Source organism: Aspergillus fischeri, genomic scaffold (assembly GCF_000149645.3).
Source record: "Aspergillus fischeri NRRL 181 1099437636263 genomic scaffold, whole genome shotgun sequence".
Classification (NCBI taxonomy): Eukaryota; Fungi; Ascomycota; class Eurotiomycetes; order Eurotiales; family Aspergillaceae; genus Aspergillus; species Aspergillus fischeri.
In genome coordinates this window covers 105,785-119,253 of record NW_001509763.1, presented here as the reverse complement: position 1 = coordinate 119,253, position 13,469 = coordinate 105,785, and the positions used below count along the sequence as shown (strand labels likewise).

Sequence of the window (13,469 nt, the reverse complement as noted above, 5' to 3'; positions counted from 1 at the left end):
TTGACGACAAAGAAGCAGATGAACGAAAGAAACCAGACGATGCAAGATAGAGTTGGGTCGAGGGATTCAGGAGGAGCTGCGGTTGTGGTGACGCCTGGACGTTCAGGCACGCGGAGGCAATATCGGCGCTAGCCCAAAAGGGATATGTGGAGCCTCAATTTCCGGGAATCCAGGCTCCAACCCCTCGTGATCCAAAGCGTCAACTAAATATAACCTACTCCGTACATTACTCCGTAAGTACATACAAGTAGCTTACCCATCGCAACTTGAAGATATTCCAGTCACAAATGCAATCTGAATTGTAGCTTTGAACCTCTAGGTGCTATTAAAGTCTCGACTGCTGCTTGTTGTTGTTGTTGCATAATAGTCATTCAATTGGACGTTATCATTAGAGACAGCAATCAACATGTCATGATGAACTCGTAGCGTAGAGGCTCCTCCAAAAACCGAGCCCAACCTTTAAGCAACTCGATAAATCATCATCTCGCGTAACGTGCAATTTGCGATACCATCAACCCCGTACAAGACAATGCATGGAAAATATGGCAAATGGCCACGTTTTAATGTACAGGTGATTCGCATAAACCAGATGCGCCAAAATCCAGACCGGAGGAAAACAAGCAGATGCAAATCAGCTCTGATTTGCCATTATCGCAGCCTATAATCTAAGCACCTTCTGCAGTACCATTCTGCTGCTGCTGGGTAGCCCCGACCATCTTACGCAGCTCGTATTCTTTGGTGAATTCGCGGGAAAGGATGCCCAGGTCCTTGACAAGGTCATGACAGGCGGCGAGCAGAGCATCCTTAGGAGTGATCTCGCCATCAGTCTGAACGCGGAGTTCAAACTTGGGAACTAGAGGATGGGGGACCTGAGACAATTCGTCAGAGTCATGCATCCCAGAGCTCTCAAGGAAAGCCCTTAAGACCTCAAATAATGTGAGGGAAATACGGCTTCCATGGGCGGACATACCTTGTAACCAGCAAAGATCACATGAGAATTCTGCAGAAGACGGGAGCGGAGGAGGTTGCCGAGCGTGTGGTCCTCTTTGTTGAAAGTGAAAATAGAGGAAGATGGAATGCCTAGATGCATTAGATCGGTCGTCGTTGGTTTGCACCGCGAAGTTTGACGGAAGAACTTACGAGTATCGGCCTCGACCTCGACTTTCTCTTCTCCAGGAGACAGAACAAAAGACTCGAAACTAAAGAAAAGACACAGTGTCAGCCTGAATACAAAACACTCGTTGACTTTGTAAAGTATATTGAGGTGTTGAGTGAGCACCTGCGCGGCTGGTCATTGTCCAAATTTATGGAAGAGTGGCAGGGATTATTGTTACGGGAACCACCACCAGCATGTATCCAACGAGCGTAGGCCATCTCATTGGGGAGCATGAATGGTTTCTTTGGACTCATGGCGACAGGACTCTCTCAAAGGACAAGACCAGAGGCCAAGATGTAGAAACAATAGGGCGTTGGGCAAAGGAAGACAAACAGTTCACGATCAGGTCAAGAGGGAAATGGGTTGTCAACAGAAGTTGTTGATGATGGTAGGCACAAGCATGAGGAAGGTGGGTGATTGCGTCGCCGAGAGCGCAGACGACCAAGCTGGAAACCCTGTTCCAGGGTTGTACATAGTGAAGGCAACATCCTCCATTTCCACTTTCGGCAAGGCACAACCCCTCCATCACTTTTTGTTGCAATTTTGAGGGAGATCTCCTGACAAGAGACAGGACAAGAATAGAGAAGGCAGCCAAGACATCAAAATGAAGATGCGTTTTCCATAGACAGTGGAACTAATCTTGCTTACCGATCTGGCGCGTTCATCTTGACAGAATGACAACTGAACTTGCGGCTGTCTCAAACTTGCTCTCACAAGTCCCACGATCCTCAAGGACAGAAGAGCCGGCGCCCAAGGAGGAACAAACAGAAGTGATGATTGACCAATTGAAATAGATGAGAACCAAGAAAGGCAACTGTTCTCTGTAAGATCCCCTGTTCGCCTCAGAAACCTCGATCAAAACTCACCCTGAATATCCAAAAAAAGGGAAAAGAACGAAAGAAACAGGTGTTGATCTTCCAGACGATATCAGCAAATGACCAATAGGAATGCCCAAGGACAACCGCCTTTGAAGGACATCAGAGAACTTACAAGCCTGATAAACCGAGTTTAATAGGAGAAATCCTTTGTACAAAGCTGCCGAGGGGAGTTATTAGAGGGTTATGAGCTTCTGTGAGCAAACTGAAGATATGGATGGAAGAGTGAAGCAATTAAGCAGGTCTGTCTAGTCTAGTTCTACTATCAAAATGCTTTTATCAGATTCCATCATTCATTATCTACCGCCTTCACAAGTCCCGTGATTTTAGGCACGTGATACTACGGATATTGATCACTAAAAGTGTCCCCGCGGCCCGACCGTATCCGAGTGACTTACCACCCAATGACTCAAGGCAAGTTGAATTGATAACTAACTGGAGGTAGTGTCCCTTGCGGAAGAGTGAGCGGTTTACTGATTGGATTAAAACCCAGAGGATGTGGAACGGCATCGGGATGGCGGATGGAAACGATCCGCAAGCTGAATATGTGATATAAACTAGCATGCATCCTCGCTCTAGTCTTAAGGCACGTTATCTATTGCTCTAAACTATGCCCAAGGCAATCCGAGATCTAGACACCACACACACAGTATTGATATCATGTCGCCGAGAACTATATTAAAATCAACCTATCCTTGGACAAAGAGTCCCCTTCTGGTCTCGGCTCCAATGCTGAACATTGCCGGCCACCAGCTGGCAGTATCTGTCTCCTCCGCCGGTGGACTTGGATTTCTTGCTGCAGGATTCGATGTTTCGAGCTTGGATCATAACCTGGAAGTTGCCGCACGTCTGGTGAAGCAATCAGGCGGTATGGCACAGCAAGTATACGAGGAAACAGGTGTGCTCCCCATTGGGGTGGGCTTCATCAATTGGGGTGCCGATCTCAAAGTCTCTATTGCCGCGATCCAGAAGTACACGCCATGCGCTGTGTGGCTATTTGGTCCAAAGAACCAACCGGACGACCTAGTGCCCTGGGTGAAGGAGGTGCGTGGCGTGACCTCTGGCCGGACCAAGATCTGGGTGCAAGTGGGTGCCGTGGGTGAGGCGATTGCGGTTGCCGAAGTTCTTCAACCAGACGCTTTGGTCGTCCAAGGTTCTGATGCTGGGGGCCATGGTCTAGCTCATTCGGCCTCAGTTCTGACTCTGATACCTGAGGTCCAAGATGCTTTACGGGAGCGAGACCTAACTCACATAGCCACCATAGCTGCAGGAGGAATAGTTGACGGACGAGGACTGGCAGCGGCTTTGGCACTGAGGGCTGCCGGCGCTGCCATGGGTACTCGCTTCCTGGCTTCTGCAGAAGCGAATATAGCTCACGGATATCAGAAGGAGATCTTAAGAGCATCTGATGGCGGTCTCAACACTATCAGGTCGACTGTATATGATCGAGTGAGGGGTATCGGGGGTTGGCCTAATCGATACGACGGGCGCGGTATTATCAACCAGAGTTACGTCGACGCTGTGGAGCGAGGAATGAGTGATGAGGAGAATAAGAGTTTGTACGAAGAAGAGCTGAAGAAGGGCGATGCCGGCTGGGGACCCAAGGGGAGGCTCACGACATATGCTGGCACTGGTGTTGGCCTAGTGCGAGAAATCCTGCCTGCATCCACAATCGTGGAGAACACATTGTGTGAAGCAAGAGATGTGATTCGGGGAATTTCAGTAGATTGAAGCACTGCGGAGACCAAGTCTCTAGTGAATTGCTGCCATATTTTACTGACAGGAGGAACAGAGATGCGATTGAAATACGATTAAATATTTAGGAGCGGCGTTCCCTAAAAGCCCATGCCCAGTATATTACTAGTAGTCAATTACAGATACAAGAGTAGATACATTTGCCGATTGCTTTGATACAGAGGATTTCACAACCCTTTGCTGAATAGTGATCATATACCATTGCTGCCTCAAAACACCAGCCTTAAAACCCCTAGCTTGCTTGAAGAATGGAGAAAGACAATAAATAAATGGATAGAAAGATGTCATGATGCAGTGCCGATCTTCAATGCTGTATCGTAAACCCGCCAATAGATATTTGAGGGACACGGGGGGTCCAAAAGACAAAAGTGAAAGGAGCATCCAACCGCTTCTTGAATCTCGGCCGTATGAAATAAGAATACCGGGATGTCGAGGGCAAGAATTGTAAGTCAAGGTAATAGAGTATGCGTATATGCCTGCTTACGCAGAAGGTATCGTGACGAGACCGAAAATTTAGCGCCGAGGAAGAGCATCATCAATGCACCACATTCAGTAAGTCTCCGAGACTCGACGTTTCTTTCTTAATTCTCCAATTGCTTTTCTTCTTTTCGCGTTTCTTCAACAATTCGGCCCACCCTTCATCTTCATCCTCGTCGTCTAGCACAGCGTTCTTACTTTCATTTTGCGGTCTTCCGTCGGTAGAGACGGGACGGACGGTCACACTTGGCATCGACGGACTCTTCATCGCGAGCGGTCCTGCTGGGGAAGCTGTTCTCTGGTTTTCATCATTCCATTGTCTGGCCATCGAGGGATAGGCCGCAGATCCGTGGTCTGGTTGCAACGTCGATACAGGCCGATACCGAGGTGCCATGCCGACATTGCTACGTTCTGATGGCGCAATAGACGGTGCATAACCTTGGCCTAGCGGTGTGCCCGGTCGGTTGCCAGCAGGAAGGTAGGGTATCGCCGGGCCATTGAGACGAGAGGAGACATTCGGGTCCAGCATACTTAGAGTTCTTTGGTCATTGAAGGTAGGAGGAGCCGGACTGAACGGTCCTGCTGTAGGCATGGAAGCAGGCCGCAAATTTGCATTGGCAGACAACGATGGCGGAAAACCCGCGGGTGACATCAGTGGTTGCGGCGGCGGAGTCTGCCCTCCTTGCATGGAAATCATTTGCTGCATCCATTGCATCTGCACCTGCATCATTTGGGACATCTGTTGTGACAATTGTATCTGCGCCTGTTCTGTAGCAGAGACTCCCGCCTGAAGATTCGGGGGATTCATACCCATCATTGTGTAAGGTCTTGGGACGCCGCCCGATGGGGTGGGTGCCCCTGATGCTCCCAGTCCGTTCTGGAATTCATAAACGGCTTGAGTATTGGGACTCCCTCGTCTCATTGCTCTTGCTCGCTCTTCTGTAGCAATGACGCCCACTAAGCCACCTGGAGGCAATGCAGCCGAAGCAGAGGGGCCCCCATGCACCGACGCACCCCCTCCAAAAGCCAAGGACTCCCTGTTTGGGGGATTGACTAAGCTTGCCCCGTAGTACGGATCCCGGGGGAGATTTCGAGCAAAGACAGGTAAGCTGCTGCGATTAGTCAAATCATTGTCCCCAGCGACAGAGCCTGGAGATGCGACATAAGGCTGCTGGAACGAGGCCCGAAGATTCGGAATGGAACTTGAAGGTGCCAAGCGACTTGGGGGGCGGTTTCTATTTGGAAAACCATGTGCAGCAAGGATTCCTAGCGGGATGTCCTCGTCCTCATCACCCTCGCTGCTCTTCCCGCTGCCCGATCTGTTGCCAGAATTTGGTGCATTGATCGTCAGGTTCGGCGTACTATTGCTGGCGTGGTCAAGTTCCGGTCGAAGGGACGGTGGTGCGGGAGACTGTTGGCCTGTGACTTTCATCATCTGCTGTCTATATACAGATAGATGAGCTTCCTGCTTCCGTCGCTGCCTTTCAGCTTCCCGGTTCTTCTCTACCTCGTCGTCTTCATCGAAATCACTCTCGACCGAGTCTTCACTCCTGGAAGCATCACTGTTCGACCTCCTGAGTTCTTGCTGCTGCCGATAATGCTCAAATTGCGACGGCGTCATGACTTTATTCGTCGATGTGCCGGGCTTCGGCTGGCTTTGCTCGTACTGGGCAGCCAGTAGCGCGTGCGCCGCAATGGAAGGGTCGAGTTGGCTCTCCCCTACTGGAGGCGATTGACGTCGTATTTCTGCGGGTGACTTTGAAGGGCTGGCAGACTTTTGCGTGTTTGAGTGAGCAAAGAGGGGTGTGTCATGCTCGTCGTCCGAGCCCTCATGGTCCGACGTCGACGCAAAATGCACCCCACCTTTACTTGAATGAAGGGAGTCCATTATTAATTTAGCGTCTTCATCTTCGATAGGCGTAGAACCCCGTTTCGTCGAGTAGACGACGCTTCTCCTCAGTCCTCTGTCTCCTCCCGCCTGAGGCTTGATCAGAGACCGGTGAGAAGTCGTAGCAGTTGCCAAGGGAAGAGATTTCCGCCGCCCTTCAGGCAGACCTGGCTGACTGATCGGGGAGTCCTCCGCTGGGGACTGCATAGCGTTGAGAAGGCCCTCTCCGGAGTGTCGACTGTCCCAGGAGTAAGGGGAAGGTTCTATTTCCTTGGACACATTCGTATTGATGGGGGCCGGACGCGATACTTTTTCTTCCTTCCGGTAGGCCGTGGACGAGGGGTGGGCAGACGGTGACTACCAAAGGTTATTAACATTGACCCTGTTAGAGAACGACGAGGAGCTGAGAGCGAACGGAGTGGCTCGTACCATGTCTAACGGCTTCCCGAGAGAAGTGGGCTCGGAAATGTGTGCGCTATCCCGCTTCCCGAGGTCATCAAACATACTTTTAAATTCATCCCCAAGCTGACCAACATTCAGATCGTCTAACAGCTTTGGTGGTGTTGCAGTGCTGGCTGTACTGGACGTCATCGTCCTGTTCCTGGATGGGCCAGGGGTGGACTGTCGAGCCGGGGGGATTGAAGGCGAGGCCTTTGAGAGTCTTCCCCCAAACGAGAAGGTTCTCCCCGCCGCTGCGCGTAGTGCACCAGATATAGGGGGAATGGGTATGTCGTGGAGGTTTCGAGAGTGCGGCGACTGGGCGTCGGATTGAATTGGTATGTCTGTCAAAGAGCGCGGCGCCGATGATGAGCTGAATCGGATAGATGAAGAACTTTCCGATGATCCTCCGGGATTGCTGCTAGTGTAGTTGAATCCCAAAGTTAGTAACCCTGCCAATAATATTTCAACTAATCTGCCCAAGACTGGGAAGGGGAACTGTACCGATGCCTTGGTGGTAAATTCTCGGATCCAGCGAAAATATTGTCGTCCTCTTCTGTGGGAGTGTACAGAACTTGGCCTCCATTTGATCTTTTTGCGAAAATATTCCCTTCACTTAAGGATTTTCGGTCCGCAGACGGGCGTTCAAAGACTCGAAAGGACGGCTGAGGAGGAGGATTCTCCACCTCCTCAAGAGCATTTCCAGACGACTTTCGCCGGGTAAAGCCCTTAGGGAGCTTAATTGGCATCTGTACAGATGGACCGTCGGTCACAGACTTGTGAAGGCCGGCCACTTATTCCCAACGAGGAATCGCAAGCTAGACGGAAAGTCCCGCAGACAAGGCAATCCCAACAATTATCCTCTTGGGTTGCTCCTCGCTTTCCGTAAACAAGGCAACGGGTGATTGTGGAGGGGCGATTCTGGGCCTTTCGAAACGACTCAGATTCCGATGCAGGTGGGGCTTATGTCGAGGAAACGCCGAAGAATGAAGACGGCAGCGGTTACGAGGCTATACACCGTCAGGGAAAATCTGTTGTGGGCGGAGTTGAACACATTAAGGGGTAAGGAGAATGCTGACTGCGAGCGCACGAAATGAGCGAAGGGAAGTTTCTGGTAGAAAATCGATAGCGCCTCTGGCTAGGACCCTCAAAATAAATCACCAGCGGGGCTCTTGGAGTGGATAATGGTTTGAGAGTCAGACAATTGTCGCTGCGTGGACTTTGCAGTAATAAAAAAAGATGACGATGACTACGGAGTATGCTTTTGAGTGATGGATTAGAAGTCAGAAGAGTATGGTGTGGTCCGATGACAGAGAGGAATGAGCGGGTGGTCAAAAACTGGAAAACAAATAAATAGTCAACAGGGGGTGAAAGAAGACAATGAGACTACGGGGAGTCATCAGCCAGAGAAGCGGACAATAATAAATCGTGGACAAGGAAGAGAGAGGGAGGCGGGAAACCAGAAAAGACATTAATAGTAGGCCTGGACTGATAGATAGTCTACAGAGTAGATAGTTAGTCCTCAACCCCGAATCATCACCCATCGAAATTTAAAGTAAGGTAGGTAGATAGATAGTAGAAGAAGGACCTAGTCCACCCTTCTCCATACCTTAGGCACGGATAGAAACCTGTCTAGCCATCGGTATAATTCCTATTAATATCCAAGGTACCCGGCCTAGCTATCTAGTACTACTCCGTACCTTCCTTACATTACCTACGTACTTCACGGAAGCATACCATGGGTTTGGCTCTTGCTTGTATTTCAGAAATATTAATACCAAAATAGGTAGATAAGGTATGATACAGAACTTGAGAACTTGAAGTGACATAGAAGTTGATAATAGAGAGATGACTTTTGCATCGAAAATCATCTTGACACCTCTCAAGCTTTTCTATCTTAGGTACGGATTACGATACTCAGTACGGAGTACCTAAGGTAATTTAGCTTTAATAGTACGTTCCTAGCCTTCTATGACCCACCACAGCCTGAAGATACTGTAGCTGTAATATTTACGGAGTAGAGCCAGGCAAGAAGGGACCTGGCCAACAAAGTAGAGAGGTCAATATCGGTAGGTAGTCTTTTTCAGGGTTGGAGTCTTATAAGTTATCATCTGTGGTGGGTTCGTCGAATTTTGAGCGATATGCCATGGAGTCCAATGAGCATGCTCTTCGATCAGGTGGTTGAGTACTGTGTACCTGCTTGACTGGATAGAGTCTGCATACAAAGTATTTGCTCCCAACTCCACAGTGGCCGAGTATATGGATCCATGCTTTTGATTTCCAGCCTGCTTTCTTCAAGGCAGCCGAGGTGTTGTACCATACGAGTTTCTAGTGTTATGGCCATCGACAGGGCTTGGTACATGCATATTCCGAAGTCCTTGAATATGATTTCACCCTCGCTCATCAACCACTGAACCTTCAGACTTGAGATGAAGCCATATAATAAGAACAGATTCGTGCAAGGTAGAAGGTGAGCGTACTGTGATTGTGTTGAGAACTTGTCTGGAGAACACATCGAGATTTTTCTTGCATATGATCTGATAATCCAAAGACTCCCTGAAAAGGACTGGGGTAAAGATATCACACTCGGAGATGTCGCCCCCTGACTGAGGTGGATGGACAAGAAAGATGCGTGGCTGTTGCCATTAGGATGTCTAGCACTGTTCCTGTCCCATTGGCAAAAATAAAAGAAGCGGCGGAAAGAGATAGCCCAGCAAAGGGGTTAAGGGTCAATTAAATTCAGCTCTCACTTATAAGAGAGGTTGCCCGTATTGTACTGTTGTATGACCTCATTCAACAGCTAGCAGCTTAGAAAAGAGTATCAGAAGCAAATAGCTGATGTCGAGCTCCCTGAGGGATCATTATTTCTGACTCGGAACGTCAAGGTTTGAATCCTGATAATCTTCGGAGTAGATATCCACTGATCAACTCCATCGGCCGAATGTTGGCGCTGAGCGAGAAGCTAAGCATAGATTTTACGGTAACTCGCGGTGGCGTCTTGGGAGCTGAGAGTGTGGAGCTTATGGAATAATATATTAATACCTCATTGTGACTGGTAGGGTACGAAGTTGTACTTAAGCCATGCCAAATATAGCAGGCAATCAACAGATACCTTCGAACCGGGGTCGAGCAATGATCGCAGATGTACGGAGTAATCACCACGAAATCAGTGATGATGTGGTGTACTTGATCATCTTGATGGAACTTAAAAGAGGACCGCTTCCAACAAAAAATTCGGACCGTTTATTGAGAATGCATTTGAAGAAAATTAAATAATAAATAAAGGTAGGTGCCAATCCTAGCCCGATGCTACTAGTTGCGTAGACTTAGTACAAAGGTACCGCAGGTATTCCAGGTACTGTACTGATACTGTGTCGCTAACATAGGTATCCGGCCAGAGGTATCCGGCCAGAGGTATCAAAGGTACTTACGTAAGGTCCCAAGCACCGTACCTTACCCAAGGTAGGTAGGCACCCCAAGCTAGTCGGGGAAATCTCTCAAATCAGATGCAACTATCATGCACCTGCGCTTTCTTCAAAGTAGCATACGTCGATGCTGTTATCACTAGACCATAGATACCTTACTAGAGTGCCTGCATGAAGATGCGCTGGATTAGTTTGTTCAAGCAGACTGATCTAAGGCAATTATGCAGATCACCTTGTCACTCTATTATTATGAGATTTCTATCCTTGAGATCTTACTCTTTCTTCATCCGGAGTTCACCGAAATATGTTTCTGACACCTTGAAGGTGCCTGGTTTGACCAAAGCTTGTGATGTTTGACGCCAATTGCCAGCTTTCGCCTGATGATTAGCTTTTCCAATTTAATAACAGTCGTGACATATCCAGAATAACTATATCCTGCTTCGACATAGTCATTGATCGGTTGAGGACGGGTTTCAGGCTAGAAAGCAACATCTTCGGTACGAATATTGGCGACGCGGGCGAGACATCTCGGTAGGTAGGTTGATAGAAGTAGGCGAAGTTCCCTTCCAAGCATAGGTAACCTGCATCAACTGTCACGGTCAAGAGCCACTCGTACACATCCATGATTTAAGCTTTGATGCAATGTTGTTTCACCGTTCGCTCCATCCAACAGAGAAAGACAGAGCGCATCCTACTATGATATTGCTGGCTTGCGTTGCATTGACAATATGGGCTAAACAGAGCTTCCTTGCGAGGTTGTTAAGCACTTCATGCAGCAAGCTAGAAGATAATGTAACGACTGTAACGCTTGAAGAAAGGACCAGAGAAGCTCACTCATTACGCCACATGGAACGCAGATATGTCATCCCCTTAGCTTCGTGCCTTGTCCTAAAGTATCTTGGAAAGTCTTTTGCCTAGGTGATCTGATTAACCAGACGCTGGACCCTCAATGACAATGGAGTGCTGGGCCTTCAAGCCTCCAACCAATGCAACGCCAACTGGAACCTGGACATCGCGCACATTGAAGCATGCAAAAGCAACAACTTTCTTGATCGCTGGACAGGATTGGAATATTCTACCAATGAGGAAATCATCCATGACCGTATGAAAGGACACGTCCAGTTCCTGCAGGAACGGGTATGTCTTTTCTTCTGAAAACACCTCCTCGAGAGCAGCACGCGATATGTGACGGCACGACGAGATGTTCAGTTTCTGAAGGGTCGAGCCTGAGTGGTTCATGAGCGCAATGAACCCTTGAGATGCGAGTCCAATTGCCTCGACAGGACCATTAGGGTTAGCATTATCCACGTCTCGAGTGGAAGACAAATCCACGAATCTTAAGGGAGGATTGGCCCAATCCGTGAACAGGTTGACAAAGCCTCTGTCGCTGCACAGAGCATTGTCTGAAAAACGGAGTTTTGAGAGCAACCGACATTTGTCATGAATAAGATCCAAAAGCCGATCATCAGCGTTTCGGAAGCCCTCCAGGGATAGTGTGCGTAGATTCGGGCCAAGCGTATTCACCATCTGTAAAAAGGGTTCAATCTCCAACTCTTGGACAGTATCGAGAGACAAGTGCTCAAGCGTTGGTAAAGTTGAAATTGCCCGTAGAGAATTGCTACCAATTTTCCAGCACTGCTTGAGCTTTAGTCTTTTGAGAGCTGTGCAGTTTCTACATAGTGTCTCCACGGTTTCGTCATCAAAGGAAAAGTCGAGATTCGACAGTTTCAGGCTTTCGAGCTGTGATCCCAATTTCTGGAAGAGCCGCCGCCAATAAGTATCAGAGACAAGGTTAGCGGCATCTAATTGCAGTTGCCTGACTTGGAGATCTCGGTCAATCATGTATTCAACAACTCTGTCTTTGATTTGGCCCGCAAATCGGAGATTGACATTATTCAAGGCCGGCATAATAGCGAATATTTTGTGAAAGTCGTCCGTTTCGAGTTCTATGACAAGTTAATACGTTGAGAATTTGATATAACAAGTAGAGACATACTAGCCGCATCGTAGATGTCAATGAAATTCAATTCAGGTCGCAGGAACAAGTGCAAAGTCCTTGATGTAAGAATCCGCCTCTTGGAAAATATCTGGCTAAGGCGCCGAAGCAATCGTGACGGTAAGTCCCCAAATTCTTCGATGTCGTTGTGGTTATCAGCAACTTTCTGAATGCGGTCAGTCTCGAACAAGATGTATCAAAGGATTGCCCAAAAATATTCACCTTTGCACACATCTCGACCAAACTGAGAGCACCTTGCTGAACGATTCCATCGAGCAAGTTGCTTTGATTCTGCCGCCGACCACTTCTCGGCCCTCGCTTCTTAGCTTTTGACTTTCTTTCATCGTCTGCTACCTCTTTGGAACATTTGGCGCAGAGGAGACCACCATTGGGGCCGGTTTTGCTGTATGGAGTGACCGTGAAACGCTTATTGCACAGCTCACAATTCTCAAGTTGGCCTGGCATCGGTCGGGATTTTTGATACATCATCTCTCTAGCAATGACATCGTCGTCATCATCGGGTTCCCCAGTACGGCGGGCTTTGCGGCGAGCGAACTCCTTGCTCTGCTTGATCTTTGCGAGCGTCGCTGCCTCCTTTCGCTTGCGTTTCTTTCTCTGCTCGGCCGTTTCGCCGTCATTGTCTTCATATTCATCTTCCTCCTCGAGTTCATCTGCCGGTTCATTCGCAGTCGCCTCTCGCTCGGCTTGTCTCACTCGTCTTTGGTAGTCTTGATGAATCTGAGCGGCGGAGATGTTGTTGGACTAGACAATTCAAGTATCAGCACGGACATGGTCATTTAGTGATGCTAGAAAAATGAGGTACTTACAGCTAAGAAATCAGTGAGCGCAGAATGGCTGCGAAATCATGAATCAGCAAGATCGACCAGGCGGATGGAGAAAGGGTCGAGGACGTACGGGCCCCTTATCTGATTTCTTGTTGACCTTCTATCCGCCCTGCAAACAATTAGAATGACAGCCTCGAAGACCTCGGAACGATTGAAACGTACATATTGCATGCAAAAACTCTTTATTGATACCTAATTCAAGGCGGTGCTAAGATGATTGATGCAGGTCTGATAAGCTTCAGGTCACAGGACTCGTGGTAATTTCGTGTTCCACTTTACGCGAACTTCGGTGTTGTCCTTATCAGCGCGTTTCCTGGATAAAGACTGGATTGTCTGGGCCTGGTGAGAGGGAGGAGAGACAGAAGAACTTTGATGAAAGGAGTTTACTTGGACTCGCCAAGAGTCGTATACGAGGGGGTAGTGACAGGTCTGTGAATCACAGGCCGTGTTCCTGTCGAGCTGTGAAAGAATTTTCCAAATCTTCCCAAAGTTCCAACACTGCCTCCCTTTTCCGACCGAAGGTCCATACCAGCAGTGCCGATATTTGCCACCAACATTCTTATCAATTTTTGAGCAGGTATCAGGGGCACACTTTGGTCTGTCACTCATCCCAG

General features: G+C 48.5%; 4 protein-coding genes across 4 annotated transcripts, besides 1 other annotated feature; 1 reads left to right on the top strand and 3 right to left on the bottom strand.

Annotated features, from left to right (window-relative positions):
- Window positions 1–665: 665 nt before the first annotated feature.
- NFIA_024820 (DNA-directed RNA polymerase II core subunit RPB11) lies at window positions 666–1,410 on the bottom strand (the record flags this gene model as incomplete). Its single annotated transcript, XM_001261306.1, has 4 exons — window positions 666–869; window positions 971–1,080; window positions 1,141–1,199; window positions 1,280–1,410. 4 exons carry the CDS (start codon window positions 1,408–1,410, stop codon window positions 666–668), a joined length of 504 nt encoding a protein of 167 aa, XP_001261307.1.
- Window positions 1,411–2,691: 1,281 nt separating this feature from the next.
- Window positions 2,692–3,762, top strand: NFIA_024810 (nitronate monooxygenase; the record flags this gene model as incomplete). Its single annotated transcript, XM_001261305.1, has 1 exon — window positions 2,692–3,762. One exon carries the CDS (start codon window positions 2,692–2,694, stop codon window positions 3,760–3,762), a length of 1,071 nt encoding a protein of 356 aa, XP_001261306.1.
- Window positions 3,763–4,321: 559 nt separating this feature from the next.
- On the bottom strand, window positions 4,322–7,338 carry NFIA_024800 (uncharacterized protein; the record flags this gene model as incomplete). Its single annotated transcript, XM_001261304.1, has 3 exons — window positions 4,322–6,508; window positions 6,581–7,064; window positions 7,094–7,338. 3 exons carry the CDS (start codon window positions 7,336–7,338, stop codon window positions 4,322–4,324), a joined length of 2,916 nt encoding a protein of 971 aa, XP_001261305.1.
- A 2,636-nt stretch (window positions 7,339–9,974) lies between these two features.
- Window positions 9,975–10,008: a microsatellite.
- A 933-nt stretch (window positions 10,009–10,941) lies between these two features.
- Window positions 10,942–13,412, bottom strand: rad7 (DNA repair protein Rad7, protein; the record flags this gene model as incomplete). Its single annotated transcript, XM_001261303.1, has 5 exons — window positions 10,942–11,960; window positions 12,011–12,176; window positions 12,233–12,772; window positions 12,838–12,865; window positions 13,243–13,412. The coding sequence occupies 5 exons, from the start codon at window positions 13,410–13,412 to the stop codon at window positions 10,942–10,944; spliced, it is 1,923 nt and encodes a 640-aa protein (XP_001261304.1).
- Window positions 13,413–13,469: the final 57 nt, after the last annotated feature.